The sequence below is a fragment of the Lineus longissimus genome, chromosome 8 (assembly GCF_910592395.1).
Source record: "Lineus longissimus chromosome 8, tnLinLong1.2, whole genome shotgun sequence".
Lineage (NCBI taxonomy): Eukaryota > Metazoa > Nemertea > Pilidiophora > Heteronemertea > Lineidae > Lineus > Lineus longissimus.
The window spans coordinates 19,613,866-19,631,128 of record NC_088315.1 but is presented as its reverse complement, the minus strand read 5'-3'; the positions used below and the strand labels follow the sequence as shown (position 1 = coordinate 19,631,128).

Here is a 17,263-nt window from a genome sequence, read left to right as displayed (position 1 = left end):
GTCACATGGTACCAATAGTGTCCAGGCTTGCTGTCACCCGACAGCTTGCGGGGCGGACATCCATGGGGACATACGGAAACACGATCCAGGTTCATAAGAGGGGGCCGGACAGAGTTTCCGAATGAAGAAGCAATAACCAGAAATATTTATGCCATGCAGTCTCCACAATACACATTAGTTCCACAGCCACACTCACTGGATGACCAGGATTCTACAGGGCATGAAAATTGGAGCAATTATGATATTGATGGAAAAAATGATCGTTGAGGAAAGCAGAATAATGAACCCATGACCTGATTTTGTCAGATATAATTGACAAGTCGTGTTTACAAAGCAGGATTTCGTGAAAAGGTTTTGTGCAGTGGCAAACCTGGCCAAGGCACAGTATGAGGTTGCAGAGACAGAGATGAGAAAAAAGTAACTTCCCCACCAGAAACTCAGCGAACATACTCCCAATGCCAGGCTCTCAGGTCATTTCTGGGGGACTCATCTCTACCAAAATCTCTCCCTATCCTTATGAAGAGTAGGATCTCAGGTTTGCAAAATGCTTGACGGTATCGTCAAGTTTGCATCTTCAAATTCTCACCCAGTGGGGTATTATTTTTGAAAATAACAAGTCACAGTATGTGGTGTTACAACTTACAGTGGAGATTAAAAAACAACTTGAAAAGTTTTCTTCTTGGAATATCTGGAGGGGCTTTAGGAGAAAATAACCAATGGATATTCAGGGAATGTTTTATCAATTTCAGAATGCAAAACACAGAAATTACTAGGCAATCAGGCCCCCTATTCCACCTTGGAGAATCAATTCCCCAGTTTGCTGAGTGTTTAGAGTTGTCATGTGTCTTTCGCTGCATTATTGCCAGCAACTGGCCAAATTGAGGAGAACTTATTATTTCAATGAGAAATTCCTTTAAGCTGATATTATTTGTAAAAGTAGGATATTCTGTGGGCCACCTGATGCGAGTATTCCCTCTGATATGAGGTGTCACGATACATGTATCTTTCTAAGCCTATTCTAAACTTGAAATAAACAAGGTCAAAGGCCCTAGGCTTTACTGAAATGGACCCCATCTGAGAATGTAAGCCGTTCTGACATGATAAGTGTGCCAGTGGTAAGGTTTATCAGCAACAGACAGAGAATCTAAAGCACTCGAAAACATGATTTAAATCCCTGCAACCTACAACACAAATCAAATTACTTTGATAACTAGAATAGAACCTCTCTATTAAGGACTGACAAGTGCTGTCCTTAAAAGAGAGATGTCCTGATTAGAGAGGTCAAATTGAATGGAAACAACCAATTTTGGACCAAAATTAGTGTCCTTAATAGAGAGTTCGTCCCTTTTAGGGAGGTTGTCCCTTATAGAGAGGTGTCCACTTAGGGATGTCTACTACTAAAGGGAGGTTCCACTGTTATTGATTTTTATTGCCTGTGGAGGAATTTGTAAATAGGCCAATGTGATGGAGAACCTCAACAAAACTGTGGCAGTGCTGTGAAGGGCCAAGCCCAACGAGCCTTTAAAAATCATTAAGGCCATGGGAATTATTAATCCTGTTTACCGTCCACCTCCCGCATGGGTTCTGAGCGAACATGAAATATTTTCATTATTTTTAAAAAATCTATTTATTTTATTGTTGCCATCATTTTTTTATTGAAATAATCTTTCCAGTGGTTCATCTTTACCTTAAATGATTGAAAAACACAATAAAAACTTGGCAGGGTAGGCTCTTCATCATAATAATGACATTTTTTCAATGCCTCATGTTGATGACCGACCTGATTTCCATTTACTGGAACTTGCTGAATCGCGTGTTTTGACCAGTAAATTAGACTGTAAACTGATAATGAATAATGAAAAATGAAAAAAAGCCTCATCATCTTTTTAAATCTCTTGGACGGTAAACAGGATTAATCATTCCCATGGCCTAATGTAGGCATCTTCTGAAAATTAAGGCAATACGATTACTAAATGCCACCGAAATTAGACAATAAAGCTATCCTAGGGCGGCCCCTGACCCTGCTGACAGAGTAGTGCTGAACCTCTACAGTAGCAGTATCCACTCACTACCAATCCAATGCTACAGTCCATACCAGGCCTAGCCTATAGTGAGTCTAGTGGCTATACAGTTCCTTACTTTCTGAAAAGGAAAGAAATCTTAAGTGAGAGTAAACTTACCTAAAGCAACGCCTGCCACTAAAACCAATGCAACCAACCGGTACATAATTCCCTTCTGAGTCAAATCATCAGTAAATCCTCAAAAATAGCAAAGAATCCACAAAGTTATTAACAAGAATTTAGCACACTTTTCAACATAAACTCCTCACGAACCCCATACACTAACACTGCTAATCTAATTGATGGCAGAGTTAGCAACATGTCAACTTAGAACCGTCGATTTGCTTTTTCCAGGTAAAGTTCAAAATTAGTTTTAAAAATACTACAAATATCTCTCATAATGGCTTTTTCAATCGGTATTTTTATATGTTATTAATCCATATTTTTGATAAATCATATTTGCAATCGCGAGCTATGCATAGATCTGGTAACTTAAGTAACTAGTATTGACACTAGAGGCGCTGATGAGATTGCTGACATCCAACGACGGAACCCTAGCGGCAAATCGAAGAACAAGAACCAACACTGTCCTTTAATATCTTTATTGAACAATAAATTATTAGAGTAGAATTTACAACTTTTTTCTGGGAGTTTCTACAGCCGGGGATAGAATGTCAGCGAACCAAACATTCTATCACTCACTTTAATCTGGAGGTATTGGCGGTCATGGCATCATCTGGTACAGAACCATTTATAGCATTATCCGACAGAATACAATAGGCCCGGACACTTTTCCAGGGGAAATTTTCTGCTTTTACCCCAGAGTTTTTCGCCCAACTCCCCCGAAGCATCGGCGATCTGTGACCTGATCATCCTGATAATGTTGATGTGATTGTGACAGCGAAAGTGGTGCGACAACCCACTCGGTCCTGATTGTTCTTCACATGAACCGCTTGTTGCCGACAAAGTCAAGACACTTACTGGGCGTTACCTCATGTAGTTAAGTCCAATCAACTTATCGCCACGTTAAAAGACATCATCAACGGGCTTATGCAAGTTAAACGACCACCACAGGAAGGACGTGTCAAATTTTGTCCTGGATTATGAACGGACACCAATGATGAAATGTACAAACAACCACTGATTGTGAAACTTTCAATCTAGCATTTGAAATGTTTTGGACAAACTCAAATGTTCAACTTGAACTGGTATCTTCACCTGTCGATATCTAAAAATCACTAATAGGTTTTACAAAAAGATATTTCTAACAAAAAGCTATGAAGGCACGTCATTTGTGAACAGTTGGCGCTCCAGTTTGCTTGGTAGGATTCGTATCCTAGTGTAGCAGAATGACCACTGGAAAACGTGTCCTTCCCTGGTTGGTGACGTCGGGTTACGGTATGGTTCTACTGAGACTTGACCCAGTGTTATTTCTGTCTCCATGGAGGGCTTTTCACGGAGGAAAGAGTTGTTCCATGACCCTGAAAATGAAATATCGATATTATAGGGAGCGTCTCAGAAGCTTAATTGTTGTGCCCTAAAGACCAGTCTCCATCTCGAATGAGAATTTGTTCCCCTGTGCGTTTCTTGCCTGCCACTACGATTCTGCGCAAATTGCAGTTATAACCCTGGGGTATCGATCCGAAGAGTCCGTCCTGAACTTCCAGCGCTATTGCCCCCGTAGCATCCGCCCATATACGAACGTTGTCTCGAAGCTGAGCGATGTCAATACATTTGAGGGTCAAGATGGAAGAGACGTTTCGTTAGCCTGCTCTGGATATACGATCATATGCATCAGGTGGATCTGAGTCGCGGTTTGGTTACACAAGTTCTGCATCCTACCTGCTTAAACTGGGCACTGCCACCTCGTCATTCTGAAGACTGGCACTCATCATTCTCGCTTTCACACCTCATGGGCCGATGGGTCAGTCACCTCTGAAATCATGAGACAGATCAAGTTAATGGTCAAATTCAGGATCACATGTGAAGATCAAGATTTCCTTCCAATAAATTTTCAGCAAGACTTGCCTTTCACTTGGACAGTCGCAACGTGAATTAAGACTATAGAGAACTGCCACTTGATGAGGCTGTGAGATTTAATTTAGGCTCGGCAGGAACTTGAACTATACCGCTGTAGCGCGAGCAGGAGGCCAATCTGACGCGCGTCCTGATACCGTCCTCCGCACTGTGTAGTGCCACCTGAGCTACACACTACTAATAGATTTTAAGCCATTTTCCTTTATACATCAACTGCCATAACTTTTTCCCAATATCTCACATCTCACTCGAACCTAATATTTGCAGGGCATAAATCCATTGAATTTTTGACAGGTCCATGATAATTTCAGGGTTTGAGGTCGTTTTTGTCTTAATTTCACGCGTCCACCACGCTTCACGGCTTAGCGGGTTAATTGGATCCCCAAATCTACGCTGGTGAACATTATGAGGCTCAATGTTCATCAGAATGTTCGCCAGAAACAACTTTAATTCATGATATCCGAGAAACTACATTCTGATTGCACAGATAGCACCCCTACTGGACAGTGATACCACGCATTGATTTCTTTTAGTACTACTTTCCGAGTAGGTGTAAAATGTGGACGAGAGTGTGGACGAAAGTGTGGACAGCGGCCCTCTAAGTTTGGTGGGCTGGCATTTCTTTGTTTTTCAATATATTTAAAAGAAATTGCAGTATATTATGCATTATAATCTTTTTAATGGGTCAGCTTATGACTATGAGTGTATACTATATGTATGTGTCTTTTATAGCAGTACAGTCACTCACAGTGGTAAAGCAACACCACAGGCCAATAACAAAGGTCTAGTAATAAAAAACTGAACGGAGCAACTGCAATAATTTAGAGGGCCGCTGTCCACACTTTCGTCCACACTTTCGTCCACAGTTTACACCTACCCCTACTTTCCGACGTGGAGCCTGAGATTTTCTCCTAAATATCTGCTTATTTATCACTAGTCTTTCATCAGATAATATATCTTATGATGCAGTCTGGGACCTAAAGATACCGCCCATGGATAGATACACAGTTTCAGCTGAGAGATATTTATGTAAATGCATATTTCATGCGTTTTAGTGTTGTTGTCATGGACGCTTTTCGTTTCCATTTTTCAGATCATCTTTTCAGCTTGAGAGCTTTTTGAATTTGACATGTTTTACGTTCATTCATTTCACCGTTGGGCGCTGAAAGAGCTGAGGCCTGACATGTCATCATTGGTATAATTTTATCTACATTTCGGACATGCCATCGATCTTTATCCTGGTTAAAATAAAGATAAGCCAGCCAGCTGATTTGACATTGAGCCTAAGTGTTGAGTAAGCTAGCTACTGCTAGGCCTACCGATACAATTAACAATACCATATGATATATAAAATAGTGTAGTTCTCTAGCTCTGTCACTGACAGTGACTTGGAAATGTTCCGAAATTTCCAAAGACTATGTAAAATAGGCCGTGATTGACCAGAGTCGAACGCAGTGCAGGAACTCTGTGATGGAGACATGGGAATGCGTTGAGTAGTTGCATGAGGATTTTCACAATGCATAGCCTATGCCATGGGAGAAAATCAGGTGCACTGATTTACTGTTTACACCGGTCCGTTGTACGATAGAAGGGCGTTTACTGGACAGTCATGAAAAAATTGAATGCCCACTTATCTATTGCAGCTCAGCACCATGTGCTTGTTTACCTTGAGGATGCCGTCTCTCAGCTCCTAGAACACAAGGAGGACAACCCCAAGGTCAATGCCACAAAGTTCTTCAGCGATTAGTAAGTACAGTAGAACCTCTCGCATTCAACTATAAATCCATTGAACAGTGGTGCTTCGTTAGTCAACCGATGACCTTTTTTTGGGGTGTGATCGGGGATTGTAAACTCGTTCCGAACCTCTCTATTAAGGACACCATCGGGACTGACATTAAGTGCTGTCCTTAATATAGACTATAGAGAGATGTCCTGATTAGAGAGGTGAAATTGCAGGTAGACAACCAATTTGGGACCAAAACTAGTGTCCTTAGTAGAGAGGTATCCGCTAAGGGAGGTTCCACTGTATTCATGGACACATATCTCAACTCCAACCCTACAAAAATGTCATTCTGACATCAAACATGAATTATTGGCAGCTAAACTGAACATTTTTAGCCAGCCCCGGCCTTGACATTCGGGTCCCGAGAATCTCATTCAAAAGGGTGGAGACCCAGGAATCCGTCCTTGAAGAATTCTTTGTTAGAGAATTCAATTAAGCTGAAAGTTTAGAATGGTATGGCTTTTTTTTCATTCTATGAAATGCTCTGATCGGTTTTATTGCCCCCGTACAGTTTCACAAGTGTTCGAGAAGGCAATCACACGTTATATCGGGAGTACAACTTCATCCGGATAACACCACACAATAGGTCTTCATTTGTCCGCACGATATGGAAATGTTTCCGACATATAGGGAAAAAAGGAGGTATGTGCCAAAAACTCTGAAAATTGGTTAGTATCTTGTGGCTTGTTAACTTCTGCAAGATAAGCTATGTGATTTTGAAATCATCCCAATATGTGAACATGTGATTGTGGTGCTAAGCTGAGTGTATAATTGCTCCAACTGCCCCAAAGATGGTGGGCCATTTACCTTGCGGCCAAAGTGTCACCACCTGGACAAAACCACAGCTAAGTGTCACACAATCCAAAACTTCATCACAGTTGTAATTGCTGAAAAATACTCTTTTTACAGATCTGCTGACGATAAAAGAATACCACTCCTTGATCTGTCTGCTGTGTTATGACTTTCCTTTTGATGTGGTTCAAAAAACTGCCAGGTAAGAACATGAATCCCAGACCTTTTCACATTTTTCAACATGGTAAGTGCTTTGAACGAGGTTGTAAGGAACAAGTTTAAAAGCAAGTTTGAGGACAGAAATCGGTAGATGTCATCCAACCAAGCACATGAACAAAAGCAGAAAATGAAATTTCTTATTTCTAATTTCAGAATCATTCTAATGGAAGATGCCCAGGATTGTCTGATTTCATTTGCTGACTTCCTCTATGCATTTCAAATACAATTTTACTATGATGGTAAGGACTCGAGATGAAATATGGTCATCTTATTCCTACAGTTTGGGATCTCATAGCGTTTTGATTTGATACCGTCTGACCCTGAGCGCCGAGGGTCAATGATCTATATGTTTAATGCGAGGCCTCCTTTGTTCCATAGAGTATTTATCGAGCAGGGGCACGTGTCTTAGTCTGTGTTTACATAGAGTCATGTTGGCAGTTGTGTTGTCGCTATAGTCTGTGTTTACATAGAGTCATGTTGGCAGTTGTGGTGGCTCTATAGTTTGGGATTACATAGAGTCGTGTTGGCCATTGTGATGCCTCTGTATTCTGTGTTTACATAGAGTCATGTTGGCCGTTGTGATGTCTCTATAGTCTGTGTTTACAGAGAGTCATGTTGGCAGTTGTGGTGTCTATAATTTGGGATTACATAGAGTCATGTTGGCCGTTGCGGTGTCTCTCGTCTGTGTTTACATATAGTCATGTTGGCCGTTGTGATGTCTCTGATGTCTCCTTAATAGGAGGGTGTCCCGACTATAGAGGTCAGAATGAGTAGAAACACCCCATTTGGGACCAGCGTCACAGTCCCTTATAGGGAGAGTGTCCTGCCAACAGAGATATGGAGGTTCAACTGTATGCAAAGAAAATTACCAATTGCCTGATAAAAAACATTATTTTATCAGATTCTAACATATTTTACCAACAACATCGCCCTTCTTTCCAGAGTTTTTGTCCAAATGTTCTGATGTCTACAAGGCTCTTGCGTCGTCAGCAGGCCGGGATACTGTCGTTGTTCCGACATCCGAGGACCAGGCAAATGTTCACGCCAAGGAGGAAAAGGCGATGGCGCCCTCTCTCAACACAGAAGGAGTTGATTCGCTACAATTTTTCAGGGCTCTGACGCCAATTATAGAAAAGACCGACTTTAGGTAGGTTTACGCCTGTTGATGCTTTGGACGATTATCATCGGTCTAAACATTCCTTCGTTGTACGTCCTGATAGTGTTGTCCAAAATTTACGTTTGAGTCCTCAATTAACCATTTCCATTAGCAGTTGTGAGGCGTTGGTGTCACAAGAAGTTCATGCCTCCGGTGTGTTTGACGTGACATCTTTCCCGACGTCATTGCACCATCATGACGCTCAAAGTCCTCTATAGTCTCCCTTTAATACTGAAATCTGATTTTTTTTCAGCACGCCACCACTGAACGCCCTTAAGGAGATCCTGTCCACTGCACCTAGAGTTTCCTTCTATGGCTTCCTGATGGCTTTGGCAAAATGTGATATCATCAATGGAGACATAGGTAAGAATGAGTATATCTAATCCACACATAACACCTGACGGGCAAAACCATTGGCCAGACGGGATTCCTAGTAGTGCATTTCATGCATGTAGTGCATTGCATTAGTACTACAGGTACAGGTGACCCCCTATTGGGCTGTACCGGTACCCATACACTCGTTTCCTGAGAGCAGGTGTTACCGGTCTTAAGAAATTCTCCAAGAGTGTTCTTTTCATCAGTACAGTCAGAAACCAATGGGTTTTCGGTGAAGTGCAAAGTAAGATATTTGGAAGAAAACTTCTCAGAAATTGTTTTGCTTTACTGGGGCTAATAATATCGCTAAATCTGATTTTGAAATTTGAAAAATTGCCCTTTTGTTGTGATTTTCAAATCTATCCCAAATAATATGCTGCAGTTTGTCATTTCTGACCCATCACAGCAAAACCAGGCAGATGTGGCACCAAAGATCAGCCTAAATGACACCAGGAGATAAATGAAGATATTGATGTACTTAGATTTCTCAAAAGGCAGACAACAGTGAAATGAACAACCAGTCCGTCTCAAACTGCCAAGCTCAGAGCGACATGCGCCTGGTCTTGCTGTGACAGGTCACATTTTTAAAGGCGCACGTGCCACAGTTTTTTTGGAGGCTCTTCCTCCTGTGTGACCCCCCCCCCCTGAGTATCACCGCACCATGGATGTGTTTGATTGAGCACACATACACATTAATCATATTTGAATTTAAGGCATGTTACCGCATCGTGATGATATCTATGACGGAATACTTGAGAAAGATGTGCAAGAAGTGTAAGTCAGGGTTTAGACAGGGATAGGAAATATACCAGGATCTGTGTCCTGATGGTTTTACTCTGTTTTTTCGGAGACAGAAATTGCGCAAATATGCATTTGAAATTGTTCAGGCTTTGCGCACATTTTGTGATACATGAACTGCATAGGGTTTGATATTGATCTAAGGTCAGTGCAATAACTGATTCTTGTCTCGCAGTGACCACTGCAGACAAGCAATTTTTGAAGTAGACAAGCAATTTGTGTTGCATGTTATCATGATCACAGGTCGCAGCAACAAAAGTCGTTCCTTTGTAGGCCGCTTTCCTCGAGTAGATTTGATCGTTGAATCAAACTTTTGTCGCCGTCAAAACATTGGTAAATCATCAAGATTCTGTTCCTTGTATGCTAGGCCCTGGTATTTAAGTATCTGCTTCGCTTCATTCTCCGCACGCTGCCTCCTAAACATCGCTGTTCTGTTAGATGTTGTAGCTCCCTTATTAGTTATCCTCTTGTTAGTGGCAAAACTTTGAAATAATTAATGAAAATTGAAGTTTTTAACACAACCCCTATTTCTCATCAAAAAACTCTTATCGATAATTCAAAAACTGGGAGCTTGGATGATTAATTATTTCAAAGTGTATATCTTGTTTGTGATTGTGAAAGTTCACCAGATGTTGTCCAGTTTTGATTTGAAAACGTTACAAATTTTATGGAAAACGGTCTACGTCATGTGCAGTTTGTTACAATTTCTTACAGTTTTAGCTTAGACAGCAATTTTCATTTCATAAACATAAAAAATATAGCATTTGTTGGAACATTCCAGTCATCTGGTGAACTTCCATGGTGAATGTTTTCCCCCAGGGTCTCCAGTTTCCTCCTACTTTACAATACAATCGCCCATATCATTTATAGAGCTAATAATGTCCTAGATGACGCTCATATTTTTTCGATGCATTTCTCCTTCCCTTGTAGATTACAATGCTTTATAGTAATTTTCCTCTAGAAACAAAGAGTAACTAGTGTAGAGCTTAACTAGCTACTGTAGTAGATGCTTCTCCCGGGTTTGGGAAGGGGGGTCACTCTATATGACTTCATATCCCACGTGCATTCCAGCCTGAAATACTAGGCTGCCTTTGGGACATGTTACGTGCTCACTTGAGTAAATCAAAACCCCTTTTGCACTGAGTAAATTGGGTGGTTCATTTACAATCAAATGGCTATTAGTATTATTAGTTCAATGAACAGAGTCTGAAGAACTTCGTCATCACACTATTCATGTCGGCAATAAGCCTTTCACACACAGTCATGAGAATCACAAGATAATACCCAAGTCTTTAAGTTTACACTGAATTGTGCTGATTAGCAAAAATTAGAAGCCTAATTGCTATAATTGGAACGTACATGGGGCTGGACTTTGTATTGAGTGACCCTCCCCCACCCCTGGTTTGCCCAAAAGCTACCAAGCTCTATCCTATTTGTCATATCTATTGACATTTTCTGTCCCTAAATTCATATCTTTTTCAAGGAAGTTTACTTTTTGTCGAAAAGTTCTGGATAATTCATTTCTGGGGCATATACATGAAGGATTCGCTGATACAGGGAATTGTGTTTCGTAAGACTGGGCCTCCAGTTGAGCCTACCAAGTGATGGTGTATCCAGGTAGCCTTCTAATGCACAGTGGCATAATGCATTACCAAATGCACTATGAAAACCTCTACCTTTGGTGTTCAAGGCGTGAGTGGGAGGTGACTTGCGCACATCCTCAGTTTGTCACGAGAGGCCAAAGGTTTACATTTTCAACAGCTACATGCAAACATTGGAATCGTTTGACCATATTTATCCCCCGGATATTGACGTTATCTTCCTAGGCAAATTGCCGAACAAGAGCGACCACCTCACTGCTACGGACGGGGAGCTGACATCGTAAGCCTCGTGTTCTAACGCACTGGTGTTTTCACTCACTACTGATCAGGGCTTCGACGGGAGATAAGTTTTTGAGCTGTGGACAACTTCAAATTCTGGGACCACTGCTTTTGAATTCCTGTTGCAAAGTTTTCCATTGCCTGTGAATTCATATTGCTAAGTTTTCCGTTGCCAGTGACTCACTCGCAAGGTTGTCCACGGAACTTAAACAGATCCAACTCAGTGAGCTCTTCACTTGTCTGAATTGATGCATGTCTGTGGAAATAGGAGAGTGGTTTGGGAAGGTTTCAGACTGGTGGATACAGACGTGACAGAGGTTCTGTAGAATACTCGGTCATTTGGCCTGGCATGGATGACTCTGGTGATCAAAATAAGTACCCTACAACAGAAAGAATTCTTCGAGTAGTCACCTTTGGGCTATATAGGCACCTCTATTTTGGCCAGATCCTATAGCAATGAGAACTATTTTAAAACAAGGTGAATGCCAATTTCAAGGCTGGGAGTTTGTATTGATTTTCCAGAGGACAGGCTCCCACTCTTTAAACTGGCATTCACTTCATTTTGAAAGAGTTCTTATTACTTTTGGTTTTAAAATTCTAGTCATAATGGTAGTGCCTATGGTCAACCCTTAAATTCCTGGCGGTCTAAAGTAACGACACTGCGCAATGCATTTGTACTGAGAGAGCTTTCCTCAAAACCATCCAAGCTGAGCTAAACGTCTGTGTCCCCAAGCCATTCAGGGTGGTGTGTGCATGTGGGCATCTGTTAGTGTGATGCTTGAGGTGTTTGGAGTTGTCATGATATAAATTGATTAATTATTCTTTAATATATCTGCTCAGCAACCTTCGTTTCACTTGGCAACCACTCTTCATCCAAAGATCCTTGCCGACCATTTGCAATGGCAACCAATACCATCCAGCTCCATCTTCAGAATATTTTTCATCAATCCTTTTGTAATCTTGACCCAGCATTTCCCAAGCCTTAATAGCCCCCCCCCCCCCCCTCTAGCAAACAAGCTTTTCTCTCGCTGTGCTATTCTGGATGTCGCTTTTTTTAATGCGCTCAAAAATTACATCTTGTCAAATTTATATTGAGTGATTCACACCTTACCAGATACAGAAGTTGTGTATTCAAAGGCGGACACCATTCATTTTCATTGTATTTTATTGTGGCACAGGCAAACAGAGATAAACATTGCCAGGCACCATTGGTATGGACGCAAATTTGCTAAAACTTGTATATACATTTGGTATTTGACATCAGTTTTGATGTTGAAATTTATATTTAGTACGTATTTACACAATTGGAGGTTATCAAACTCACGTTCTTAATTTGTTATGGATTGTCCTTCCCCAGAATCATGGGAAGTAAAAGTATGGGCGATTTTTTTTTTTGGTGGTGATTGGTCAATGTTTAAAGTGTACACAACCACATTTTCCAGTCTTACTTTTCTTTGTGCATGGCGTGTTATACTAACCATTTTAACTGGTGAACTTTCCCTTTAGGTCTGCTCGTTCGACAGGCAAAAAGAAGAAAAAGCGCGAAAAGTTAGAAGAGTATCTTACGGTGTTGAAACTGGCCGACTGATGCTGGGCTTGGAAAAGGTTTCCTGTCGTTTAACTCGGACCCTGGTGTACTGGTCTTTTGGTCTTAGGTTTCCGCAGAGCATTTTAGGCCAATTTTTTTATTGGTATCCATCGGTAACATCACGCTACCCAGAAATTTCTGCCAAAATGAAATACTTTCTCCTCACTGTGCTTTCATTACAGACACACAGTAAATGCCATTTTAAAACAATACATGCTACGGCAACGTGAAAAATTCTTCGAAATGATTTACAGTTTTAACCAAAAGATGGCCAGGATTTCCAGGTGTCCACATAACCGCCCCATGCTATTCTGCCATTTTGGCAGAAGCTTCTAGTATAATCGGCATATAGTTCCATCTGTTGCATTGTGCGAGACTAGCTGCATCCGTAACTGCATCGTGCAAGCTGTGTATATCACCCGCCTCGGTATCCCAAGGTACGGCTTCATCCTAATGTCACCATTAAGCCCCCTCCAAGCTGCAGAACCAGCTTGCAGATTCACCTCTATAAAGTTGATGTAGCTACGCTTTGTTATTACATGGCCAGCTGTAGCCCATCGTAGGCTCTAACCGTTTAACACCCTAGAACCACCAGACAACTCTTTCCAATGCTTCCACATCGTAAATATAAAACTACTAATCTCAGTCTTGTCTATACAGTGAACCTCTCTCAAGGGACACCCTCAGGACTAGCAAGTGCTGTCCTTGAGGTGTCCTGAATAGAGCGGTCAGATAGAATGAAAACAACGAATTTGGGACCAAAATTTGTGTCTTTTTAAAATAGAGAGGGCTTATTAGAGAGGTGTCAGCTAAGGGAGGTTACAGTATGCCATCCTTTCTGGACTTAGATAGAATCAACACCACAAACAGCTGAGGTTGAAACAAACTCGTCAAGGCTAGGGCCAAATATCTTGCAATCATAAGGGCTGGGGACCGCCTCCAACTTGTGAAACCTTGACTGTGGAATTCATAACAAAGTGTACACTGTGAATCTTGTTTTACCCTGACCCTAATAGTTAATTACCAATGTGTATGTTGTTTGTATCAGTGCCCGTGTTGGTGAATGGTCATTTTATGAGAAAAATTCAAACCGTTTGCAATTGCAGAAATATCATTGTTGTCATATAGTTTGCATTAGTCAGTTCTTGTTTTGTTTGTATTGTGTAATCGTATAATATTTTTTTCCAAATTGTACTTGATCTATTTGATGTTGATTACAATATTTGCAAGATACTGCTAAAGGGATAGTTCCAAGGAATTGCTGACAGCCATTAAACACTCCCCTGCGATGTACAGTTCTGTCTAGTACATCATTCCCTCCACTATGAGAGTCCAACAGACCAGTCTTATGACGTCATGTCGCAATGCATTACAATGCATGACTCAGTGCATGGCATGACATCATTTACACAAATAAGACATAAGTGCTAGTTGGCATTAACTTTAGTCTGTTATATCTTGGACCAAGTTCCTCAATTATGGTCTCCTTTACTATTTTGACAGCCCTCAGCTGGACAAATAACGCCATTGCCGGTTGGTAAAGTTTTGTGAAGAAAAAAACAGGGTGTCCCTTAAAAAGACACCGGATAACATTGAATCGCATGTTTTTGGAACTGAGAGATGCCATATATGGAAAATTCCAAAGTTATTTGCAGATTAAGAAATTCTGTTATGAGATAAGGTCAAAATACTGAAATTCTAAACTTTGGGACACCCTGTGTTTCCTTTAGTCATTTCTGTTCGGTCACAATACACAGATTGTTCTGAAAACACTGAGCTAAGCTTTCTCTTCTGACACAAGTATAACGCAAAGATTCACCATGCTTTTAGAAACTCCTGGCATAATAGTTTACTATGGATAAGTTGGAATTGATTCTTAAGCAGCAGATCATGTTAGTTAATCGTTTGTTTTGAGAAAGGTATAAGCCAACTCATCAAAAAGATCAATGCAGAATTCAGTGTATTGTGTTGACACCCCTTGGCAGGATTAGAAGTGTACACAAAGTAAATTTGGTCTCTGGACTGAGTTGACTGCTGTTTATAATTCATTTGATTCACCATTTATGTCAGTTTCTCAACAGAGCATGACATTAATATGTTTATTTTTTCCCCCAGTTTGCCCAAACCTGACTTAGATCAGTATTATAATCGCTAGATCAATCGGTAGGAGAGGGTCACATGCGGAATTATATGACAACATTTTCAGATCGATGCATTTTCTTACGCATCGGATCGAGAATGGTGTCTTGTGATTCTGACCTCAGAGTTGTTCCCGTCCTGGTAACATCACAGGTCTTGAAAACATATTTGGCAAACAAACCTAAACACCCCGCAGACAAGCAATTTTCATCATGGCAACCTGTGATAATAATCGCTGTGATGTGTGACAAAAAGACCTTTTGTCCGCGGGTAAAACTGGTAATCGCTGGATTTGATATTGATCCCAGGTTGCTGCGACCACTGATTCTTGTCACCGGGACCTGCGATAACTACAATAAACCTAAACATGTTTCTTCCCAAAAATGTTTTCAAACCTGTAGCCTGGCTACAATCTGGTCTGTTTAATAGCGTGTTATGGTTGTTATAAAATACATCAATATGTTTTTTTCTAGCTTAGAGCAAATTCATACTTAAAAGATATTGTCACCAAATGAATTTCTTCTGGCACGTTCCCCTTTAAGTGCACTTTACTTTCATCTAATGGGAAATAAGTTCTCTGCGACCAGTCAAGTTGACTAACCCAAAGAGCCAGGTTCTGGCCGGCATATTCTATTCCTGGTGTTGCCAGTAGTGGGTTCATGTCTTTATGGAGCCGATGTGGTGTAGTGGCTCGGGTCTCTGCCAGCAGTCCTGAGGTCCCTGGTACGATCCCCACAGCCGGCCTGAGACTGGGCAGGTCCCTTTGCCTTACATGTCTTACTTCATCCAGATGTGAATGGGTACTGGTTACATTATACATTATAAAAACAACCTGAATTATGAGAACTTGTCTTTCATTGCTAGACCTCCTCCCCTGACTGTCTGCCTAAGATAAAAATGCTTATCCCCATCCTTGTTTTTGTTTAGCTTGTTGATTCGAAAATTCATGTTACTCGTTTTCTATTTTGCTGTTTCAGTCTAGGGTGTGAAAGCGTTAAAATTCATTTCCAACCAATCTGTGCCCTGTTCGCTCATCCTAAAATGACGATTTATGGCAAAGATCCTGAAGCATTTTGTAAACAATAGGCAGGCACTCCTCCTGGGCTCGTCCCCAGTTTTTGTCCCCGGCACCGCACGACATTGCTGTTAATAATTTGAACGCTGCTCCATATAATCCCACAAACATTGCCACCAAAATAACCGCACTTTCATTGTTTACATTACGAGAATTTTAACCCTTTCACATCCAAGGTTTATTATAATCAAGCTTGAAACATGGTTTCAAAACTATTTTAAGATCAGGAATGTGATTTCATTGACTGGAAAAGTGAGATTAATCTTGATATTAAGCATGATAGTCTTGATAAGCACTTCTGTAATATCCTGGCCCAAGTCACTAGACATCCAATCAATATTTGTGACTCGTCACACCAAAACCAGGCGCATGTCGCACAGAAGATGAGCCTAAATGACACCAGAAGATAATGGAAGAAATTGATGTGCTCATATTTCACAATAGGCAGACAATAGAGAAATGAACAAACAGTCTGTCTCAACCTGCCAAGCTCAGAGCGACATGCGCCTGGTTTTGCTGTGACGGATCACATTTGAACTTTCTTGAACAGTTCCTACCAAAAGTGGTATTTCAATTTCCAACCAAACAAGTAAGAAAAAGTAAGACTTTGAATCTCAACGAGTTTGAAAGTGTTGTTAACTTGAACTTGAACTTCAAATGGTAAAATAAGACATGATTTGCACATTGTAGTTTTGGATTCAAAAGTTCCCAGTTCCTGTCATTCAGTCTCTAAAATGTCCAATCTCTCTTATTCCAGCCCGACCATCCGTCCAAGTACTGCTCGCAGCACGAGTAAGACGAAAATGTCAACGCGACCAGTATCGGGATCGGCACCGAAACAAACAACTGAGAAGAAAAAGGTCAAGACGAAGAGAGTGGCACGTCCGAGACGGACATCTGTCACGACCCCCAGCAGCTCTAGTTCGGACTCGGAGGAATCATCCGACTCTGATTCTTCTGGACCATAGTATTGACATTCTCTGGAGACTTTTGGACCTGTGATTGTGCTTTTCGTCCAGTTTTCAATGAACTTTTCACTTTTGTAAACCTGAGGAAAACCTCACAAGACTATAAGGCTGTTTATCCGAGGACTGTTGGCTTGTGTGCAGTTTTCCTTGAATTGTTCCATGTTAAAATGCACTGCACACAAAAAACCTTTGTTTGGCTTTTTTGATGTTCCCATTGCTTGTACAAGGGAACATGCACAAGTGAGACAGAGGAGACAATGGAAATAATGCCACATGACCCTGACCTATGCAGGGTGGCTAAAAAAGGACTTACAACACCCACGTGATGTATTGTAAATGTAAATTGTATTGTATTTTATTACATTGTAAATAAAATGAATTATTACAATTAAA

General features: G+C 41.0%; 2 protein-coding genes across 8 annotated transcripts in view; one reads left to right on the top strand and one right to left on the bottom strand.

The window, feature by feature from the left end:
- The window catches only part of LOC135492028 (low-density lipoprotein receptor-related protein 4-like), a 60,780-nt gene extending 58,449 nt beyond the window's left edge, over nt 1–2,331 (bottom strand). For both annotated transcript variants that reach the window (XM_064778107.1, XM_064778108.1), the window contains exon 1: nt 2,181–2,331. In XM_064778107.1, coding sequence (XP_064634177.1) covers nt 2,181–2,226 — 46 coding nt within the window. In that variant the 5' untranslated portion in view covers nt 2,227–2,331. The remainder of the gene's footprint in view (nt 1–2,180) is intronic.
- A 2,655-nt stretch (nt 2,332–4,986) lies between these two features.
- Nucleotides 4,987–17,263, top strand: LOC135492719 (centriolar satellite-associated tubulin polyglutamylase complex regulator 1-like). 6 transcript variants are annotated; one of them, XM_064779312.1, is made up of 10 exons: nt 4,987–5,126; nt 5,741–5,843; nt 6,392–6,522; nt 6,790–6,874; nt 7,045–7,130; nt 7,834–8,038; nt 8,301–8,410; nt 9,136–9,196; nt 12,607–12,648; nt 16,660–17,263. In XM_064779312.1, exons 1-10 carry the CDS (start codon nt 5,090–5,092, stop codon nt 16,868–16,870), a joined length of 1,071 nt encoding a protein of 356 aa, XP_064635382.1. In that variant the 5' UTR covers nt 4,987–5,089; the 3' UTR covers nt 16,871–17,263. The 6 variants fall into 6 exon arrangements, with proteins under 6 accessions (XP_064635382.1, XP_064635384.1, XP_064635385.1 ...); XM_064779314.1 differs by lacking the exon at nt 12,607–12,648 and adding an exon at nt 11,047–11,101 and having other exon boundaries at nt 16,660–16,834; XM_064779315.1 differs by having other exon boundaries at nt 12,607–12,705; nt 16,660–16,745.

Excerpts from the sequence above, each read along its gene's own strand:
- LOC135492719 (XM_064779312.1), top strand. The coding sequence starts at position 5,090 with ATGGATAGATACACAGTTTCAGCTGAGAGATATTTAT. Across the intron at positions 5,127-5,740 it reads TTCAGCTGAGAGATATTTAT|CTCAGCACCATGTGCTTGTT; the intron begins GTAAATGCATAT and ends TATCTATTGCAG. Across the intron at positions 6,523-6,789 it reads ACATATAGGGAAAAAAGGAG|ATCTGCTGACGATAAAAGAA; the intron begins GTATGTGCCAAA and ends CTCTTTTTACAG.